Source organism: Salarias fasciatus, chromosome 16 (assembly GCF_902148845.1).
Source record: "Salarias fasciatus chromosome 16, fSalaFa1.1, whole genome shotgun sequence".
Lineage (NCBI taxonomy): Eukaryota > Metazoa > Chordata > Actinopteri > Blenniiformes > Blenniidae > Salarias > Salarias fasciatus.
Genome location: NC_043760.1, coordinates 16,356,684 through 16,374,156, shown reverse-complemented (window position 1 = coordinate 16,374,156; position 17,473 = coordinate 16,356,684). Strand labels below are relative to the sequence as shown.

The following is a 17,473-nucleotide window of genomic DNA, read 5'->3' as shown; positions in this document are numbered from 1 at the left end:
AGAGTGATGTGAAATTTGTTGATTTGTTTCTAGCATGGTGCTTTCCAAAGTAGGAGGATTAGTAGGGGATTCACCCCTCTGGGGGGCTCAGAGCCGTTGTGGAGGGAGCAGGTTGGACACCAGAACTGAATGTTGTTCCTGGGTCACCCCGGGGTCACAAGTGATGTTGTTAGTATACAGACTCGAACTGTGCGTGCGTGAAAGGGAATATTCAAGTGCTTTCAGCACCGCCCTCTGGCAGGTCATCAGGGATTCATAGAACCCTAGTTACTTTGTTACTTTTATAACTTTCGTTTTTGAAAATGCTTTTGAAGGTGTTCCAACCCCAGCTTGGGCTCCGTCTCCATAAAGACGGTGGAAAGTTTGCTAACTGCAATAAAGCTTGTGTGCTTGCCATTGTTAAAGCTCATGGCGTATTGGCATCCGTCCCTATGCCTGTCTAGTTTCATTACAATATCAAACAGCAGCGCCCACAAATGGCACTACATGTAAACTACATCATTAAAAAAAAAAAAAAAAAAAACTTTTCTGTTAAAACTTGTAACTTTTTTGCAATAGAAACACCAAACATATCCATTTCCACTTGAAACGTTGTTTTGTAAAAGCAGCCTTACTCTTGGTTGGACTTTAGTCTTTAGACTTTAGTAAAGACTTTATGTAACTGTCTATTAAATCATTACAAGTAAATATATGCTCGTAAACGAATCTCCTCATGTCACAAGTGAACACAATTTAACATTAAGCCCGCAAAGCAATAATGATTTTCTCTTTAACAAACTGCCTTGTATTAACAAGACATATGTGCGTATCTGATATTGTTTATTGTGTGGTATTGTATTTGCATGGAAATTGCTATAGAAATAAAGATTGATTAATTCACAGCTGAGGAAACGGGATAGGTTGAGTAGTTCTAAGTCGGTCATTATCAGTGGAGAGTAATGTCAGTGCATTAATGCATGATATCAGAGTTAAATAAGACACTGTGGTGTCCTATTTTGCCAAGTAAAATCTTTAATGGTCTCTTGTTAAATTGAGCTGAAAATGTCTTTTGAATTGATTGTCAAAGAGGGGTGGCTTTTTTCTTTCTTTATTTCTTTCTTTTTAGCTCAGCTAATCCATCTATTTAGATAAATACACAAATTAATTGGAAAAAAAAAATGTCTGTCTGCTGTGAGTTGATTAACTGAACAGTAGCTTTATTTTTTTTTGGTTTTTTTGCTGTAAGAAATGGTCAAGAAACTCCATTGATCTGATGACACACATTAGCTCTCTGGGTTTTCACGTGCTGGTTAATTAGCTAATTAGTCAGAAAAACCCGAGCTCGGTGTAACAGAACGAACGAGTGGCCTCAGAAGAACGAGATATTTTTCTTTCTTTTTTTGCATGTATGTGACAATGTATAAAAGCTAAATTCAGCCCATAATTAATGTAGATGCTATCATATCAGATAACAAATGTCTATTCCTCCACAGCTTAAATAAATTACTTTATTAACAAAGACTTTTGTACTTCAAACGTCAGTCCGCACAAACTGAGCTGTGGAAGCGTGACATTGCTGCTGTTAGGAGCCGTGACAGCAATGTCATTATAGTTTCCTCAGTCCAGTGTGCAAGTGCAGCAGTTCACCCACCGACGGGTGGCAGGCAGACTGCAGATGTGAGTCTGTGACTCACAGTTTTTCTTTTTGGCTAATTCCTTTTATTTCCTTTACCACCTCACAGTGTCAGCAGGGTCACATGTCATAGATCAGTAACCATGCATGCATATTAGATGTTAAAGAACATGTGTGTATGTCAGTAACCACAGACCTGCATCAACAGAAGGTGCTGACTTCATAAAATAGAATCATTTTCATTTTCTGAGCTTGCTTTACATAAACATAAATGATTTTAGATACTATATATGTCCCCAATGCAATGAGCTGTCATAAAGGAAACATATTGATGGAAGCAATCATCATCTTTTTCGAACAATTTTGAGCTCCAGGATATTACTGTAGCAAACACATGGACGACATGCACAAACCCAAAAAAAAATCCATCAACTATCATGATTACAGTACAACAATAAATGTGAAATAATTTAAAACTTCTATTTAAAAGTGACTTGCTCCTTAGACTATGCCATCATGAAAACATCAACATCTGTTTTTGTTGTCCTGTAACAGTATAAACCTCACCATCTTGGCAGGGGTAGAAACTCAAAACCAATTAAATTACCTTTCCTGATACAAACATTAGTCGAAGCAAATTGGTTGCGAAAGAACATAATGTTGGAGAGAAATGGCCACAACTTATTGTGTGTGTGTGTGTGTGTGTGTGTGTGTGTGTGTGTGTGTGTGTGTATATGTATATATATATATATATATATATATATATATATATATATATATATATATATATATATATATGTATGTACATATTCTTTTTTTTTTTTTTTTTTTTTGCAGGGATTAATATAGACACAGTGTAACTATGGGGACCTTCCACAACCTTTCTGACGCGCTGGTGATTTAAAAACTCTCCTCATAACAGCGTTAGCTCATCTCTGCGGGGTGACTTCAGGTCCGTCCGTCTATCTGTCTCCGTGGATCGAGGCAGAAATGACTCTGTGAGAGCCTCTCCACTATGCAGCGTTACGCACTTCCATTTTCTGGGCAGTTCGAGGCTGAAGCAGTTCTAGTAGTTAGAGAGCAATTTGGCCACAGACGGCATCACTGGGCTCTTTAAAAGCAACAGGTATCTGATGCTACAGCATGTCGGGGAAGGCTTCGCTACATATATAGAATCAAAAATATTACAAAACCTGACTTTATACACACACACACACACACACACACACACACACACACACACACAATTAATTTTCAGTTATAATTACTGGACAGTGAATTGAAACTGAATAGGCACATGGAAGTACTTATAGGAAATGGACAAACAAGTCCTTAAAAAAAACCATGAAACAGGTCATCTCTTTTCTTGTTCTTGATATATGACGTCCATTAGACAAATGGTTTCTAATCTGGGACTGCTCTGGAGGTCACAAGAGGTCACAGGGAGGCTTGAGGCTTTTTTGCTCTGAACCTGTCAAAGGGGCCTTGCATCAAAAAGACATAATATATTTTCCAGGACCTAGAAAACCTGGAGAACTATGCACTGCCTTTTTTTTTTTTTTTTTTTTTTTTTTTTTTAGCAGATCTGCCTTTGTATTATAGTGAGAGTGGATGAGTCCAAGGTTTAGCTTCACTGAAATTTTGTGATTTCAACATCAAAGAGGGGGTCCACAGCCTTTCATCAAGGCAATCATAGGGGAAAAGTTTGAAACCACCAGTCTATAATTCAACAATACAACTTAAAAAGGATTGTGTAACTACCACTAACACAACTTTGATTGAATATAAACCCGATCATATGGTGTTGTCCTCGTCATCTTTGTTTTCGCATTAGGAATACAGCAACTGTTACTGATTTTTAACCACAGTGCTGGACTTTTCTCTTGAACTTATCTGTTAAATGACACTGGATCATCTCTTCAGGCGTCTTCCTTTGTTTGAGAGGAAGCTGACCCAACACTTTTGTTGTAGTAGATATCTGGAATATCAGCCGTTTTCCTGCTCATGCCCCACCATGAGACTCACGCAGGGCCTTTTCTCTAGACTGGCTCAGCCTCCTCAAATGTCACAGGTGGAGGTGCAGTGAAAACCTTCCCAAATAAAGTGACATTAAAAGGTTTGTGACCAGAGACACTGTAATGAGACTGAATGCCTCATTTTGAAAGGGAACAGAGTGTTTTATATTTATAATCATAATGGGTTTTCTTTGCTTCCAGTGTTTTGATAATGACAGACTTTTGCCTACATATAGAGAAGTGAACATGATTGGTTCTCACCGTATTTGGTTGAAATCTGTTCACACCTCTACAAGATGATGACATGCACCCATTTAGAGAACTGAATTGCCATTAAGTGAGTTTAAACTGCCCCTGCTCTGCACTTGTAGACGAATACATTTCTATTCCAACAGATCTCTGCAGTTGTACCATTTAGATGAATGGAGCGACTGGTGTTCTTTATGCACATTCTGTACCTTTTGCCGTGTTCGCTTTGCCACCCTGGAATCTGTCCTTCAGCCTGAGAAAGTCCAGATAAATATCTAAGCAGGCTCTGTCTGGTCAGCGTGCTCCAAAGGCTGCCGGGCATTTACCATTTTAATACGTCTGTGTTTACTTGCACTCCATCACCTCGAAAATTGTTTGCCCCAAAATGAAAAATCTGTCATTTTACGTCAAACGCGCTGTCAGTCAAAACCCCCTCTGAGAGACAAATTCTTAGAAAGTTCACCCTGATAGTTCCAGCTAAGCTCTCTCCGAAGCTATTAAAGGTAGCGGGAACACTGTTTCACAGCCCTATTTTAATATTTATAGTTACGTGCCGCCGCAACTTTATTAGAGATTAGATTCAAAGTAGTTTGACTGGTGAAACAAATGAAGTCACTTTGTGGTCTAAATACATATTAACAGCAGCAGAGGAAGAGTCAGCACATGTGCTTGTGTGGGTACATTTATGAGCAATAAATCCTTCATGCCAATCTCCGCCAGCCGCCATTCCGTATACAGATATATATATATATTTCCCCTGATTCGTCTTTCCCTTCACTATTAAACCATTTTTATCATTATCAGTGGAAATATTGGCTTCCAACAAGCACTCGCCGAGATTTATATATTGCTCTCCAAACAATTCAGCTGCACCATTCATCTTCATGTGTCAGTAAGCAGTTTAGATAGCGTAATGAAGGGAGAAAAAAAAAATACAGCTATGTGACTGTGATCCACCCACACTACATAATTTCAACTTTTAAAAGTCACAACCAAAGGCTGTCACTTTCAGAAATATAATGAAAAGTGAGGCTTTGATTGTCATTCAGTCCCCGCCAGGCTATTGGATGTAAATACACCCTGTCAGGAAATAATTTGATCTGCTGCCGAGGCGTTTCATAATGCCTTCAAATGGCTCGCAGAGGAAAGACCAAAGACAACCAATAGAAGTTCTTATCTTTTAGGTTGTTACTTGACATTAATTAATGCTCAGCTGTGGCATATCAATCTTTCTGGTATTAGAGCTTTGTTTTGAGAATTATACTTTACATTGTCGTCTTTTTTCAGTCCCCCCCCTCCCCTCCCTTCGGATAGTACGCCATGCTATAATTAGCTATTCTAGTCCGATACCACGAACATCAATTACATTACTCAGATAATACATAAGGAATGAAAATGTTTGGCACTTCCTGAAGGCTCCTACTGTCTCAGTTTTTTATTTGAGGGCTTCACAATGTGTGATTGCCAATGAGTCTGAACTGTGATCTGCCAGATCTCATTCTAGATTGTGTTTTAATTTGTACTTATTTGTATCAGTTTGATACACAAATTGCCATCTGCTGGGTTAATTACAGTCACATTTATGTTTAGGTTTTAAACACTGAGATTTTACTCGTTTAAAAGTAACATTGGTACATGGCTTTGTTTCAGAAGAGTATGATCCAGTCTGCTTCATATTTTGGTGTTTTCTGCAGGATGAGGATGATCACAGATATGAGAGGACACACCGACAACTACGTCAATCTGGCAACATGGAGCAGATAATAATAAAAAATGTCAGTTTCTGGGAATACAGTCTAAATTCTACTTTGGAAAAAAAAAAAAAAACTAATGAAAAATGTTTATCTGAATCTCATCAATTCAGCTCAAACACAAAAATATATATTAGTGATACTTAACAAGGAATAAATGAGGTGGAGAATGCACACTAAAGAAATAATTGAAGGTTAACTTTTACCTGACTCAGAAGTAAGACAAAAAAAAAAAAAAAAAAAAAAAAAACTTAAAGAGCTCTTGAGTGTGAAAAACAAATTAAAAAGTCTGACTGAGAAGTGAAATTGAAAGTCAGACAGAAGCCAAATGAGCCAGATGTGGTTGTTTGTGTCATCAGCAGAGAGTCAAAATCCATCAGGTTCACGGTATGCACATTTGGATCCTCCTGAAATCCGGCTCATGGGTTTTATGCACAAGGAAACATTTATAGCCAAAACTAAATCTATTTCGACCAAAGTGGGGAAGCTATATCCTCCATTATGATTTCAATTTTTTTTAATGAACAATTCATATTTCTACCTAATAAATAATTAAAAAACAGAACCTTTAGACATAATGTGTCAAAACTTGAAATATTTAGCTGAAAATTATTTGCTAAGTAACGTGGGAGCAGTTGCGATGGAGCACACCACATCCGGAAGATTATCAAAAAGTTAATTCCTCAAGTCGAAATGCAATTTCCCACTTCACCTACCCTTTCATACCTTCGCTCCTCAGCCCTGACTTTTCCTCTCCCTCCCCTCCCCGCCCCCCCACAGAGCTCCTGTCAGCCTGCCACGAGCTCCGGTGCCGCTACGGCTGCGTCATGACGAGAAACGGCACCTTCTGTTTCTGCGCTGACGGCTTCGAGGTCGGCGAGGACGGGACGAGCTGCAGAGGTAGGCTCCTGCAGTGCGGGGGGGGGGCGCCGGCTCCCACCACCATGGACAGCTCCCCCCCCCCCCTCTCGTTTTCTCTTTTTCCCTCCCTCTCTTCTCCACACAGAGTGTCTCCTTTTGCCCTCGGCCAGACTCCTTTCAGATGAATAAGCAGGAGTCGCTGCGTATATGAGAACCATCTGTCTGCAGCACAGTGCATTTTACCTGCAGCACACATGCACACACACACATACACACACACATACACACATATCGTACACACAGCGCACCATTTCTCCATGAGCCTCTCTATGCGTTCCTCACATGTGCCACAGGCCAGGCTTTTGATATCCAGCCAGGAATGCAGGGTTTTGCTGTCAAAGGTGTCTCGATAGCTGTATTGTTTTACTTCATGTAACTTAGACCGGCGGCGTAAAATTGCATAATTATGTCAGTGGAAGTGGTTCAGCAAAGTTGCTGTGCTTCCTGAATTTGAAGACGTGACAAAGAGCAGTTTATGGATACCGGAGCTCCAAAAGAGGCCCGCTGCTTGTAAAAGTAATTAGGCCTGAGGTGCCAGAGTGAGGCCACATTAAGTATACTTTATGTATTTGGGTCATGTTTGAGCACACCTAATTCGTTACAAATGATTCTCTTCCCTTTTCTATAAGATCATGATGAATGTGCCATGTACGGCGCATGTAGCCAAACCTGCACCAACACCTACGGGTCATACAGATGCAGCTGCACAGAGGGATACATCCTGCAGCCTGACAGGAAATCCTGCAAAGCCAAACAAGGTGAGGAAACAACACAATCTGCATAGCGCGTACATCTCATTTCTAATAATAAACGGGGCGGTTTCGTGTCGTCCGGCAGCAGAATCCACGCTCGTTGTCACCTCGGCATTCGCGGGAAAGAGGGAGGGCAAGATTAATGTGGTTCAGCAGTGACCACATCCATCACCCACATGGGAACGGCGAGATGTGGTCAGGCCAATATAATGATAAAATTAATGAGCGTGAGATTTTAAGTGGGCGCAGTCTGGAGCGGTTTGTGCACAGACAATGCGTGGCGTCATTCTGATTTATGTTAATCCCTGATGCTGGCCACACATCTGTCCGAATGAGTAAAACAGCCTACTTACTGTAGAAATTAAACAACTAAAAGAAGCATTGTGTTCTGGTGGTCCACCGTTTGCAAGAACACGGGCTCAACCTTATGCGGTATGTATTTGTGTCGCGCATCGAATCTCAAAGCAAAGTGACTATTTTTTTTTTTTTTGTTCACTTGTCACTGTTGCATCCGCGGGTTGAAAATAGCTCTCGGCCCAGCACACCTTATTGGGGAGAACACACCATTGTAGCTTTTAATCACTGTGACTGCTGTCCTACCAGGAATAAACTGAATATGATTACCCATAAACTTAACTGAACCCAATGCTCACACGCATTAATATTAATTTAGCACGGCGCAATAGTGGTGCGAGGATAACTATGGGGTTACCATTAGTTGTGAAAGCTCATGAATATAAATTCCGATTGAGCTCTCGGAGGCCAGAAGATGAGGAGCAGCAGGGTATGAAAAACATATTAACGTGCTGAGTGCAAGATTGAAGTTAAAACTCTGCAGCGCACACTTTTCTTTAAGGGATGCAATCTTGATTTAATACGATCTTATTTTCCCATAAAATGAAATGTTTTTTTTTTCTTTTTGCACTTTCAACCTAAATCTGACAACAGCCTGACTACAGCCATTTCATAACTGACAGTAAATGTGGAGCGATTGCATCCTGCAAACATACTGGTTCATCCAACAAAATATATTAATGGATCTACAGGTGGGGATAGTGGGTTGTCAATAACCAGTTCTTTTATAACATGAAGCTTTATCAACTTTCATTAAAATACCTCAGCATCGAAGGATGTTTCACTGAGGCCAGCATAAAACAGTTTTGTCGGGCTTTTCACATTCCAAAATCTGTTGAAAAGCCTCATTATAATTGCAACAGAAGAGTTTTCAGCATGTATCGTTCAAAGAGTTTCTAAATAAGAAAATTAAAATATCACTGAATATCTGTAAAAAGTTTTCCACATACTGCTGAGAACGACTGTACATGATGTATTATAAGCAACAATAAATATGGCAAGTAGTAAAATAATTGGCATGTGTTTGAAAACTAGTTGTGAAAACACAGTGTTTAGCTCACACACAGTGTCACCTCTGACCCCAGCACACTGGTGTGGTAACAACTTGATATCGTTCATTTATGAGCAGACATGAATAACGACGAATAAAGCTGCACATATGAGACCTGAATACCTAAATGGGGAAAACGAAGTCACAAATTAAAGTTTCACCCGTCTTTACATTCTGGTTTGGAACGTCTGCCTCTCCTCACATGGGCCTGCATGCAAATGTTGCGAATAACATGACAGTCCATAACAATTAGACTCCATCTGGCCTTTTGCTATTCAGCTTTTCATCACTTTAATTCATTTCTCGCGACTGAATACTCCTTGCCAGATAGCGCGTCTGCAGACCTTTGGCCAGTGTCTGGTCAGAACCTGCTCTACCCCCTATAGCGCGGGAGAAAAATGTGTCTGAGTCATGCACTAGCAGTTATGTGACCAGACATTCTGATTTATTGCCTATATTAGGAGAGCAGCCCTTGACTTGAACTTGTGTTGGAGATTGGGATAAATAAGGGCCCTTTGCAGAGGGTGAACCTGGTGTCACAGAACGCGCACGGTCAATTAGGCCCGTAAAAGAGCTTATTTCAGTTTTAGCACAGTGGACTAGCGATCCGTGAGTCCGAGCCCGAGGATGAGGCCGGGACAAAGTGGAGACTGCTATCTCACTTCATTCATATGCTTCTCCCTCGGTTCTTTGTCGGAGTTGAACTTAATTCATTTTAGAGATGGGATTCGAAAATGCTGTTGTAATATTATCAATTATTGCAGTGAGATTAAACCTTCCTATCTGGGATTATTAATTCTTGTTCAACTGATCTGCTGTTTTATTACATCGTTTTTACAGCCGTTGTTATTTGTTAATACATTAATATTTAGACACCTATTTTTAAGCTCTTCACGTTTCTACTCTTTCTGCTTATTTGTTTGCGGGTTCAGACCAGTTGTTGTCAAACTTTCTACAGTTAGACTAAATTTCTATTCTGCAGGTGTAATCTCTGAGAGACAAAAAAAAAAAAAAAAAAAAATGCTCATGTTTGGAAATACTGTTAAAAAATTCAAAACCTACCTGCTGTCACTAAGAAACAATAATGTGGAAAAAAAAATTTGGGGGGGCCTCATTTACATCAATAAATTATTGCTTTTCTTTAAATATTAATTCAAGCAGTAGTCCTCAGTGTGTGCCACCTGAGAAAACGTTCTCTAAGCACCACCGCTATGACCAGCTGGAACTTACAGTAGCAGAAACCAGCCCGATTATCCACGGAGGCTTCACAAAGGACACACGCGAGGATTATTTATTGATAATGTTTACCAGCCACTTTGTACACAGCGGTGGCAGCGCAACATGCAGGCTGCTCAAGTTATCCCGTTAAAGCATTACATCATATCTCATGTCTGTCTCCAGAAAAAAAAGTTAGTATATCTTCTGATTATTCAGCAGAATAAATCTCAGCAGGAACAGATAGAGATCATGACAATATTTATGTAAAGCTCCATATTGCGGTCTCCGGAAAGTGGCCGAATCTGTTTCGAATACTGTTGTTTCCTTAAGCCAAAAGAATGAATGACTCCACCTGCAGTATGTCATTTCTTTAATTTCTTTTTTCTTTTGTGTGTTCTAATAATGGAATATTCTCTCTTCAGACCCGGGTGACAGCCGGCCGGTGCTCCTCATCGGAGGCTCGGATCGTATTGTCATCACCCATCTAAATGGAACGGGCCTCCAGCCCATGAGGTCTCTGGGTGTAAATGGAACACTGGCGTTGGATTTCCTTCATAACCAGGAAAAAGTATGCTGGGCGCTGTCGACGGAGTCCTCCGGGCTGCTGCGCTGCGCCGTGACGAGAAACCTGCGAGGATTCACACGGGAACAAGAAATAAGAACACAACACAGTTTGCAACGTACGTTCATGCCGGTCCGCGGAACCTCCGTCTTCTCGAGTCACCCCTCCTGTTTTCTGGTTCATTCCAGTGAACAATCTCGCCTACAGTGCAAAAAAATAGAGGATAAACATGCATATTATTCAACTGACACACACAATCTAGCGCTCTGGCGTACGGGCTCAAACGTTCACGCTTCCTCTTGCTATTGTGCGCTCGTCTTCCCACTCTTACCTGCAAGCTCTCCATTTATCCCCTCATTATCTGTGAGGTTTAGGAGAGGTTAGCCTCAGCAGTTTTGGCCTTCACCTTTATCCTACAGCTGTCATTTAAGCCTGTGGGCTACACCAGCTTCTCTACTTCAAAAGGGATGTTTTTTTTTTTTTTTTTTTTTTTTTTTCTCCCCAAACCAAGCAAAGATTCTCACAAATATCAAATGCATTTGGCATCCAATTTTTTGAACTTTCAGTCACCATTCAATGCTTGTTTTTCTTTTCATTTAAACGGTGGTTTCAGAGAATGTTTGAAATGCTCCTTTGACATCCAAAAAACAAACTGAATATATTTAAAATGATGCTGTCAGACCAAGGTCACATTTGTTGCTTTTATTATCTGCAAATAATATGCGGAAGAATCTGAAAGCACTCTGAACCCAGATGCACACAGACATTCCAGACAATCATGCAACCAAACACAGAAATGTGGCATGATGTTTGTTCTGCAAACCAGTGTTTGGATGTGCTCGAACCCGGAAGGAGCTGATTTAATCATATATTTTAAAGGGGCCGTTGAAATAGTTTTATGTACAAATTATTTTGTCAAGGAAAATTCAGCTTTGTCTGAGAAAGTGTCAGAGATGCCCTCAGTTTTAAGGTAGCTTGAGAGGAAGGTGTTCACACACACAAAAAAAAAAATTCAATGTCAAACTACTAGAGCTCCAGAATTTCAACTACCTTTTCCAGGCAAATAGGCTTTAAAAATGCATTGCACGGCGAGAACTGTAGGACTTTGGCTGTGTGTGTGTGTACGTGCATGAAACATTCATGTCTCACTAAAGACTGTTCGGCTTCCTTGACATTACACAGTAGTCGCTTCAAGCAAACATGTTTTACAGTGTGACTCAGTGCCCCCTCCCACCCCCACCCGACAGCAATGCAGAGGGCAGATTGACTGACAGGTTGAGCCCCAGCCAGGTGACATTAGCATAATTTAGCGAGATCCAGCATTATCAAGGCTGAAGCGTCGTGTTTAATCTGCTGGTGCTATCTATAAAGACCGAGGTCACTGCAGACTCACATGGGAAGTAGGTTTGCTGATCACTGATTGTATGGCATGCCACTTGTCGTAGTATTTTTAATTTTTGGAACAATTAAAAAAGCAACTTTGAATGTATTTTGAGATTTAATGCAGTTCTTAGAAACCATGGATGTGAGATCACTTACTGAATACAGTCTGCAACCTTTGTACCTGATATATAAAGATTACTTCAATTTGCTTACATTTGTTGTCAAAAGAAAGTGTTAAATAGCACGCATAATAGTTTCACCCTCACCTTTTTATACCTTTTTACTAATGACTTCAATTATGCTACAGCTAATAATTAAATCCCCTCCTAACTCTGAATGTTAACAGGCCAATGCTGCCATGGAAATGCCCCTGTCCTTTTGTATTCTTGCATGTTTTTGTGTGCATATATAAAACCCTTAACATCTTTTCTTTCCCTCTGCAGATACGGAGCAGATGGCCATCGACTGGCTGACAGGAAACCTCTATTTTGTTGACCGCGTCTCCGACAAGATATTTGTCTGCGACCGCAGTGGGAACACGTGTGTTACTATCCTGCAACTAGATCTCCTGAATCCTAAAGGAATAGCTCTGGATCCTCTCATGGGGTGAGCATCCTGCAGCCCGGATAACACAAGCCTCTTTGAAACTCTCCTCAAGGCTCATTTATCATCTAGTATGTTATTATTATGTGGAGGAAAAAAAAAAAAAATCTTGGACAAAGAATGAAACAGCATTTCACTATTCATAACAGCTCGCTGCGTCCAAAGAAGGGATTTAAATGATTCCCTGTCCTTCGCCTTGGCCTTTCTCTCTCTTTCTTTGAGCTGTGTAATTTGGTGGATAGTCTGCGATGCTTTCGACAGCTCGCACTGTCGAGACAGTCATTTGCATTCGCTGATTTTACCCAACATCACATAGAATAAAATGCCCCTTCAGGAATTTCTATTAGGGAAATTTTTTGTCTCTGAAGATTTGAGAATCGGAAGAAGAAGTCTTTAGTTAAAAAATGAAACTAACACGCATGGCATGTGACAGTGGTTGAGGATCACAACATTACAAAATTTATGTGGGTTTCAGTGCAGCTTCCTGTGTCGGAGTGCAGAGAAACACAAAACAGCGAAATAATCCCGTCTAACTGCTTGCAGCAGCTGTAGCGAGATGTGGACCAATTATCAGCAGCCCGGTCCTCTCTGCACTCTTCCCTCTGGTTTGCCAGGGGAGAGAAAATGCTGCAAAGATGCCGAGGAGCCTCAGAGTCTGAAAAGTTCCCCATAATGCACCTCTTTGTGAAAGAGATTTCGGTGATGTCACTAATAACATTGACAGATCTGTTCGTGAAAGAAGAAATGTGTCGCATTTGTAGCACGGTAATGGTCTTTTTCCAAACTTCAGTTCCTGTGGAAGTATCTCTCTGCTCCACTCGAGTTGTGTTCAGGGAGCAATTTGTGAGGAAACCAGAAGGAGGGGACGCTTCCAGCAGATGGAGGCGGGTGCCTCTTCTCATGTGTCGCTTTCCTTCTATGTTTTCTGCTTACTGGAATGAGGATAATGTTGTAGTTAAAACTAATATTTATGTTTTGCTAAAACACATTAGAAAGGAAGCATGATTCAATATCTAATCTAAATAATCAGTGTTGTTTCATAAAAGAGTGTCATTGAGTCACGCCATGTTCCCTGTTCCACATTACCATATGAGAGCTCGGGTGACACACATCCAGACGATACAAATACCTGATTTAGATCATCCGGTGTAGTCGAGGAAGCAGCATCGACTGCTGAAGCAACTTGGATCAAGGGCGAAACATCTTCAAACACATACGAGCAAGTCCAGCTGAACTGATTCCAGAGCTTTGAGGTCTGATACGTACAAATAAATACAAACTCTGCTCAGATGAAATGACGGCAGACGCTATAATGGAAACCTGCCGCTGTAACCAGTACACAGGTTACTGGCTACATCATTAGTTTGACCTTTGTCCAGTAAGTGTTGGACATTACAAGAGCAATTTAACAAGGCAACTTCAAACAATCTTATAACGTGAACAAAAAAAAAACAAAAAACAAAAAAACAATAAGTATTTATGTGCAGTTATTTGTGTCAGTTTCACTATTTTTTGCGTGACCATTGAGATTATTTTAATTTGGTTGAGGCACACTGTCAAATAGTAAATATCACTGCTACATGACAAGCCTCCCAAATGTAAACTGTGCATAATGCGAAAACACAACATGATGACTGAAGCAGATCTCCATTTATGCTCCGGGAACTGAGCTTTTTTCAGCTGTGCAGGGTTCTCATAAGCTTTAGGGGATAATCAAATGATTGTCTGCTTGTTTCCTCACTGCATGGACAGTTTTGATTTGGTTGAATGCATCTATCTCTCAGTTGTCATTAGATTTAGAGCTTAAATGTGGCCTGTGGTAAACATAAACATAAACATATGGTGAAGAGAAGCTTCTGGTAAACATACTGCATGTTGGAGTCTCTCCTCAGGTCGTCTCTCTGTAAATCTCCCTGTCAGACCATGTTTTACATGTTTAATCACACATTTGTACAAGTGCGTGTTGCATAGGAATACAGATCCAATCTGCTGACCGCTGAGGGAGATGGGTCTGACTGTATGAGAGACGGACGTTTTACAAACCGTCTTCCTGACTGTAATTGGTGAGAAATAGGTACAGCTGTTTCTGAAGAAGCAGGTCCGTGAGAGGTCTGTCAGCCTGGAGCAATGGAGTGAAAACAAAAGAAATCAGGGAGGTGTTAGATAGCAGCACAGCGTGAGGAGCAGCCTTTATATAATATGCCCCTGCTTTGGCACTCCATTTTTATTGTTACTTGACTCTGTCGCTCTCTCCCTCTCTCCGTTTCCCTCTCGGTCTGTCATCATTCAATATACTTTTAAACTTTGCAATATGGAGGCCTTTTTGATTAATAACAACTCTTCTTCACTCGAAGCGGCTTTTTTGAGAAGCGTTTGATGAATGATATGGTTTGTTTATCAGCATAGCAAAGTGTGGTGCCTGAAGCTTCCTGTAACTTTCATTTCAGCTGATTATATATTCATGATGGGGGAAGATACATTCCAGCCCGTGTTGCAGGAAACATATTTTATATTGATGTCTATATAATCAATTAATATCTTTCTATTGATTGATATCAGTAAAAAAGTTGTAACATATTACCATCCAAACACTGTTGAGACATTTCACCTAAAACCCCAACGTCATTGAGAGATCTCAGGGTCACGTTTTACACAAATAACCTGTGTAATTGAGCTTGTTGAGTCAAGTTAAACCAAGTGATTTCTTAGTCTTTGTGCAGAATTTTGTTTGCCAAATTTAAATATCTATTCTAAAAGAGCTATTTGTTGCTACTGCTTCGTCAAAGTTAAAGATGGCTGATACTGCAACAACAAAAAGGGAAAAACCAGCTTCAGTCTATGTCCAGCTCTTCCATTGATTGTCAGCTGTAATGATGCCTGCACAGCGTTCTGCTTCGCCGTCAGACTCATGCCATCTTCCACCGGTTCCACGCGGCTCCCGTTGTCAAGGGGGCTCATTTCCAGAATCCAACATGGATCTCATTGTGGCTGCCGAATGTAGAAGTACAGCGTCAGCACCGTCCTAATCCCAGGAAGCCGTCATTGATATGCCACGTGGAGGCGCACCTGTTTGGGGAGCCGGGTCCCTCGCTGACGCCGGCAGTTTCCGAGCGCAGCCCGGTCCGAGGTTCAAAGGGCAGCCCGTCTCTCCCCCTGGCTTGACTTGTGCAGATTAAGTCGGCTTCCCGTCGTTCTCTGGCTCGAGCTTGTTATCACTGCGAGCCATTGGAGCTCCGTCCTCACAGAGTCCCAGCAAGACAGCGAGGCCAGCCTTCCATATTAATTACTCCATGTGCAGACCAGAGCAGTTTTGAATGCTTGAAGTGATAGTCCAGGAGATTTTCACTTTTTGGAAAAGCATTCTTCTCTTATTCTCAAGTTTGTTTGTTTTTTTTTCTGCACCTCTTCTGGCAAGACAAGAATTTCTATGCATATAACACCAACGTGACTTGCCTTCCCTTATTTTTTTTTTAGGTAATACTAAATGATTTGGCTCCTCTGTGTAGGCTGCATTGTCTATTATTTCATTTCTATTCACATACCCCAAGGTTCTCTGCGGCATGCCTTCTAAATGTCCCCAAAATTACCACAAAGGGAATGGAAAAAGCTGCTTTTATTACATTTGCCTTCAGGTTATGAGGTTTCTACCAGTGAGGCAGTCTTACAAGAGTTTTTAACACACGCTCAAACACAATATATTCCTGTTTTTTCATAAATTTAACAATCTATCATCATTTCACCTGTCCTTTCTTTTTTTTAATTATTTGTTTAACAGGTCGCATAATTGCATCCTGCTCATCATGTTTCATTAAATTAAATTGGATTTATTCATTCAGACTTGACGCTGGCCCTCATTATATGAGCTCCTCACTTACTGTTTCCACTAAACATTAAGTGTAGGGAAGGTAAGATCGCAATCACCGGTAATGGGAACTAAGGCCGACTGCCATCTTGTATCTAACATCAAACCGGCCTCCTTCATCGACCCCACTGTTCACTTCTTCTTTATCTTTAAGATGTTTGATGGTTCTCGACCAAAATCACACCGCAGCCTCTCCGGCGCCTGACAGACAGGAGTCCGTGTTCGTGCTTCATGCATTGCTTTGCACTGTTGGTTGCTTTGATATGATCATTACAGCAGCTGTTACTGAGCTTAACCAGCTGATGATTAAAAGGCTAAATAAATGTAAGTGGGCAACTTCTGAAACGTTCATAGACTTTGTAAAGATACAACTTTTTGCAAAAGTATAGTTTTTTTTTTTTTTTTGCATTACACATTAACCTTGCGCATTAAAGCGAGACACAATCTTCTGTCAAAGCAAGGCAGACCTTTATATCTTGTGTATAGAAATGAATAAGAAATTAATATCTTTGATGCAATGGTTTTTCACACGTTTGAAAAGGAAGATTCCCGTAAAAGGCTGTTTTATGCATACCTGATAATAAATTAGTTTCTGAAATCTTGATAGAAATATCACAATATAACCTTTTTTTCTTGCTGTGTGACCGGTAACAGAAATAAAATGTACGATGGAAATAAAATATAAGATCAGTCTTTTCATCATACCTATGTTTGCACACTTATCCTTCATACCTCGTGGGGAGATTAGATTATGCTTTTCTTCTTCCATGAGAGTGTCAGATAAGGGCTGGCGACAAACCGAGTTTCCAATATTAGTAAATCTCAGGTAATCTTATGTCTCTGGTGGCATATTTGCCTTAGATTTATTAGATAAATTAGATTCAAGGGGAGAAAAAAACAATAGAACTGTTCATGTTATTTAAATTGCCTAAGAAGAACGTCCTTATAGGCAAAGTGCATGATGGTGCGCAAGCTTCCATCACTCTTGACTGTGAATGAATGAATGCTGAGAGGCAGAGTGATGATTGAGAGAGTTTATTTAAATAGCGATTTACAGTCAATGTTGGATTGAAGTGATTTTTTGTTTCTTCTGTTCTTTCATCCCTTGATTTTACTCGATAAATTACTTATTATTATTAA

At 40.4% G+C, this 17,473-nt stretch overlaps 1 protein-coding gene across 1 annotated transcript in view; it reads left to right on the top strand.

Annotated features, from left to right (window-relative positions):
- Nucleotides 1-17,473, top strand: part of lrp1bb (low density lipoprotein receptor-related protein 1Bb) — a 285,401-nt gene that overhangs the window by 122,357 nt on the left and 145,571 nt on the right. The window contains exons 4-7 of the mRNA XM_030112422.1: nucleotides 6,408-6,527; nucleotides 7,178-7,306; nucleotides 10,346-10,603; nucleotides 12,312-12,474. Of these exons, the coding sequence (XP_029968282.1) occupies nucleotides 6,408-6,527; nucleotides 7,178-7,306; nucleotides 10,346-10,603; nucleotides 12,312-12,474 (670 nt within the window). The remainder of the gene's footprint in view (nucleotides 1-6,407; nucleotides 6,528-7,177; nucleotides 7,307-10,345; nucleotides 10,604-12,311; nucleotides 12,475-17,473) is intronic.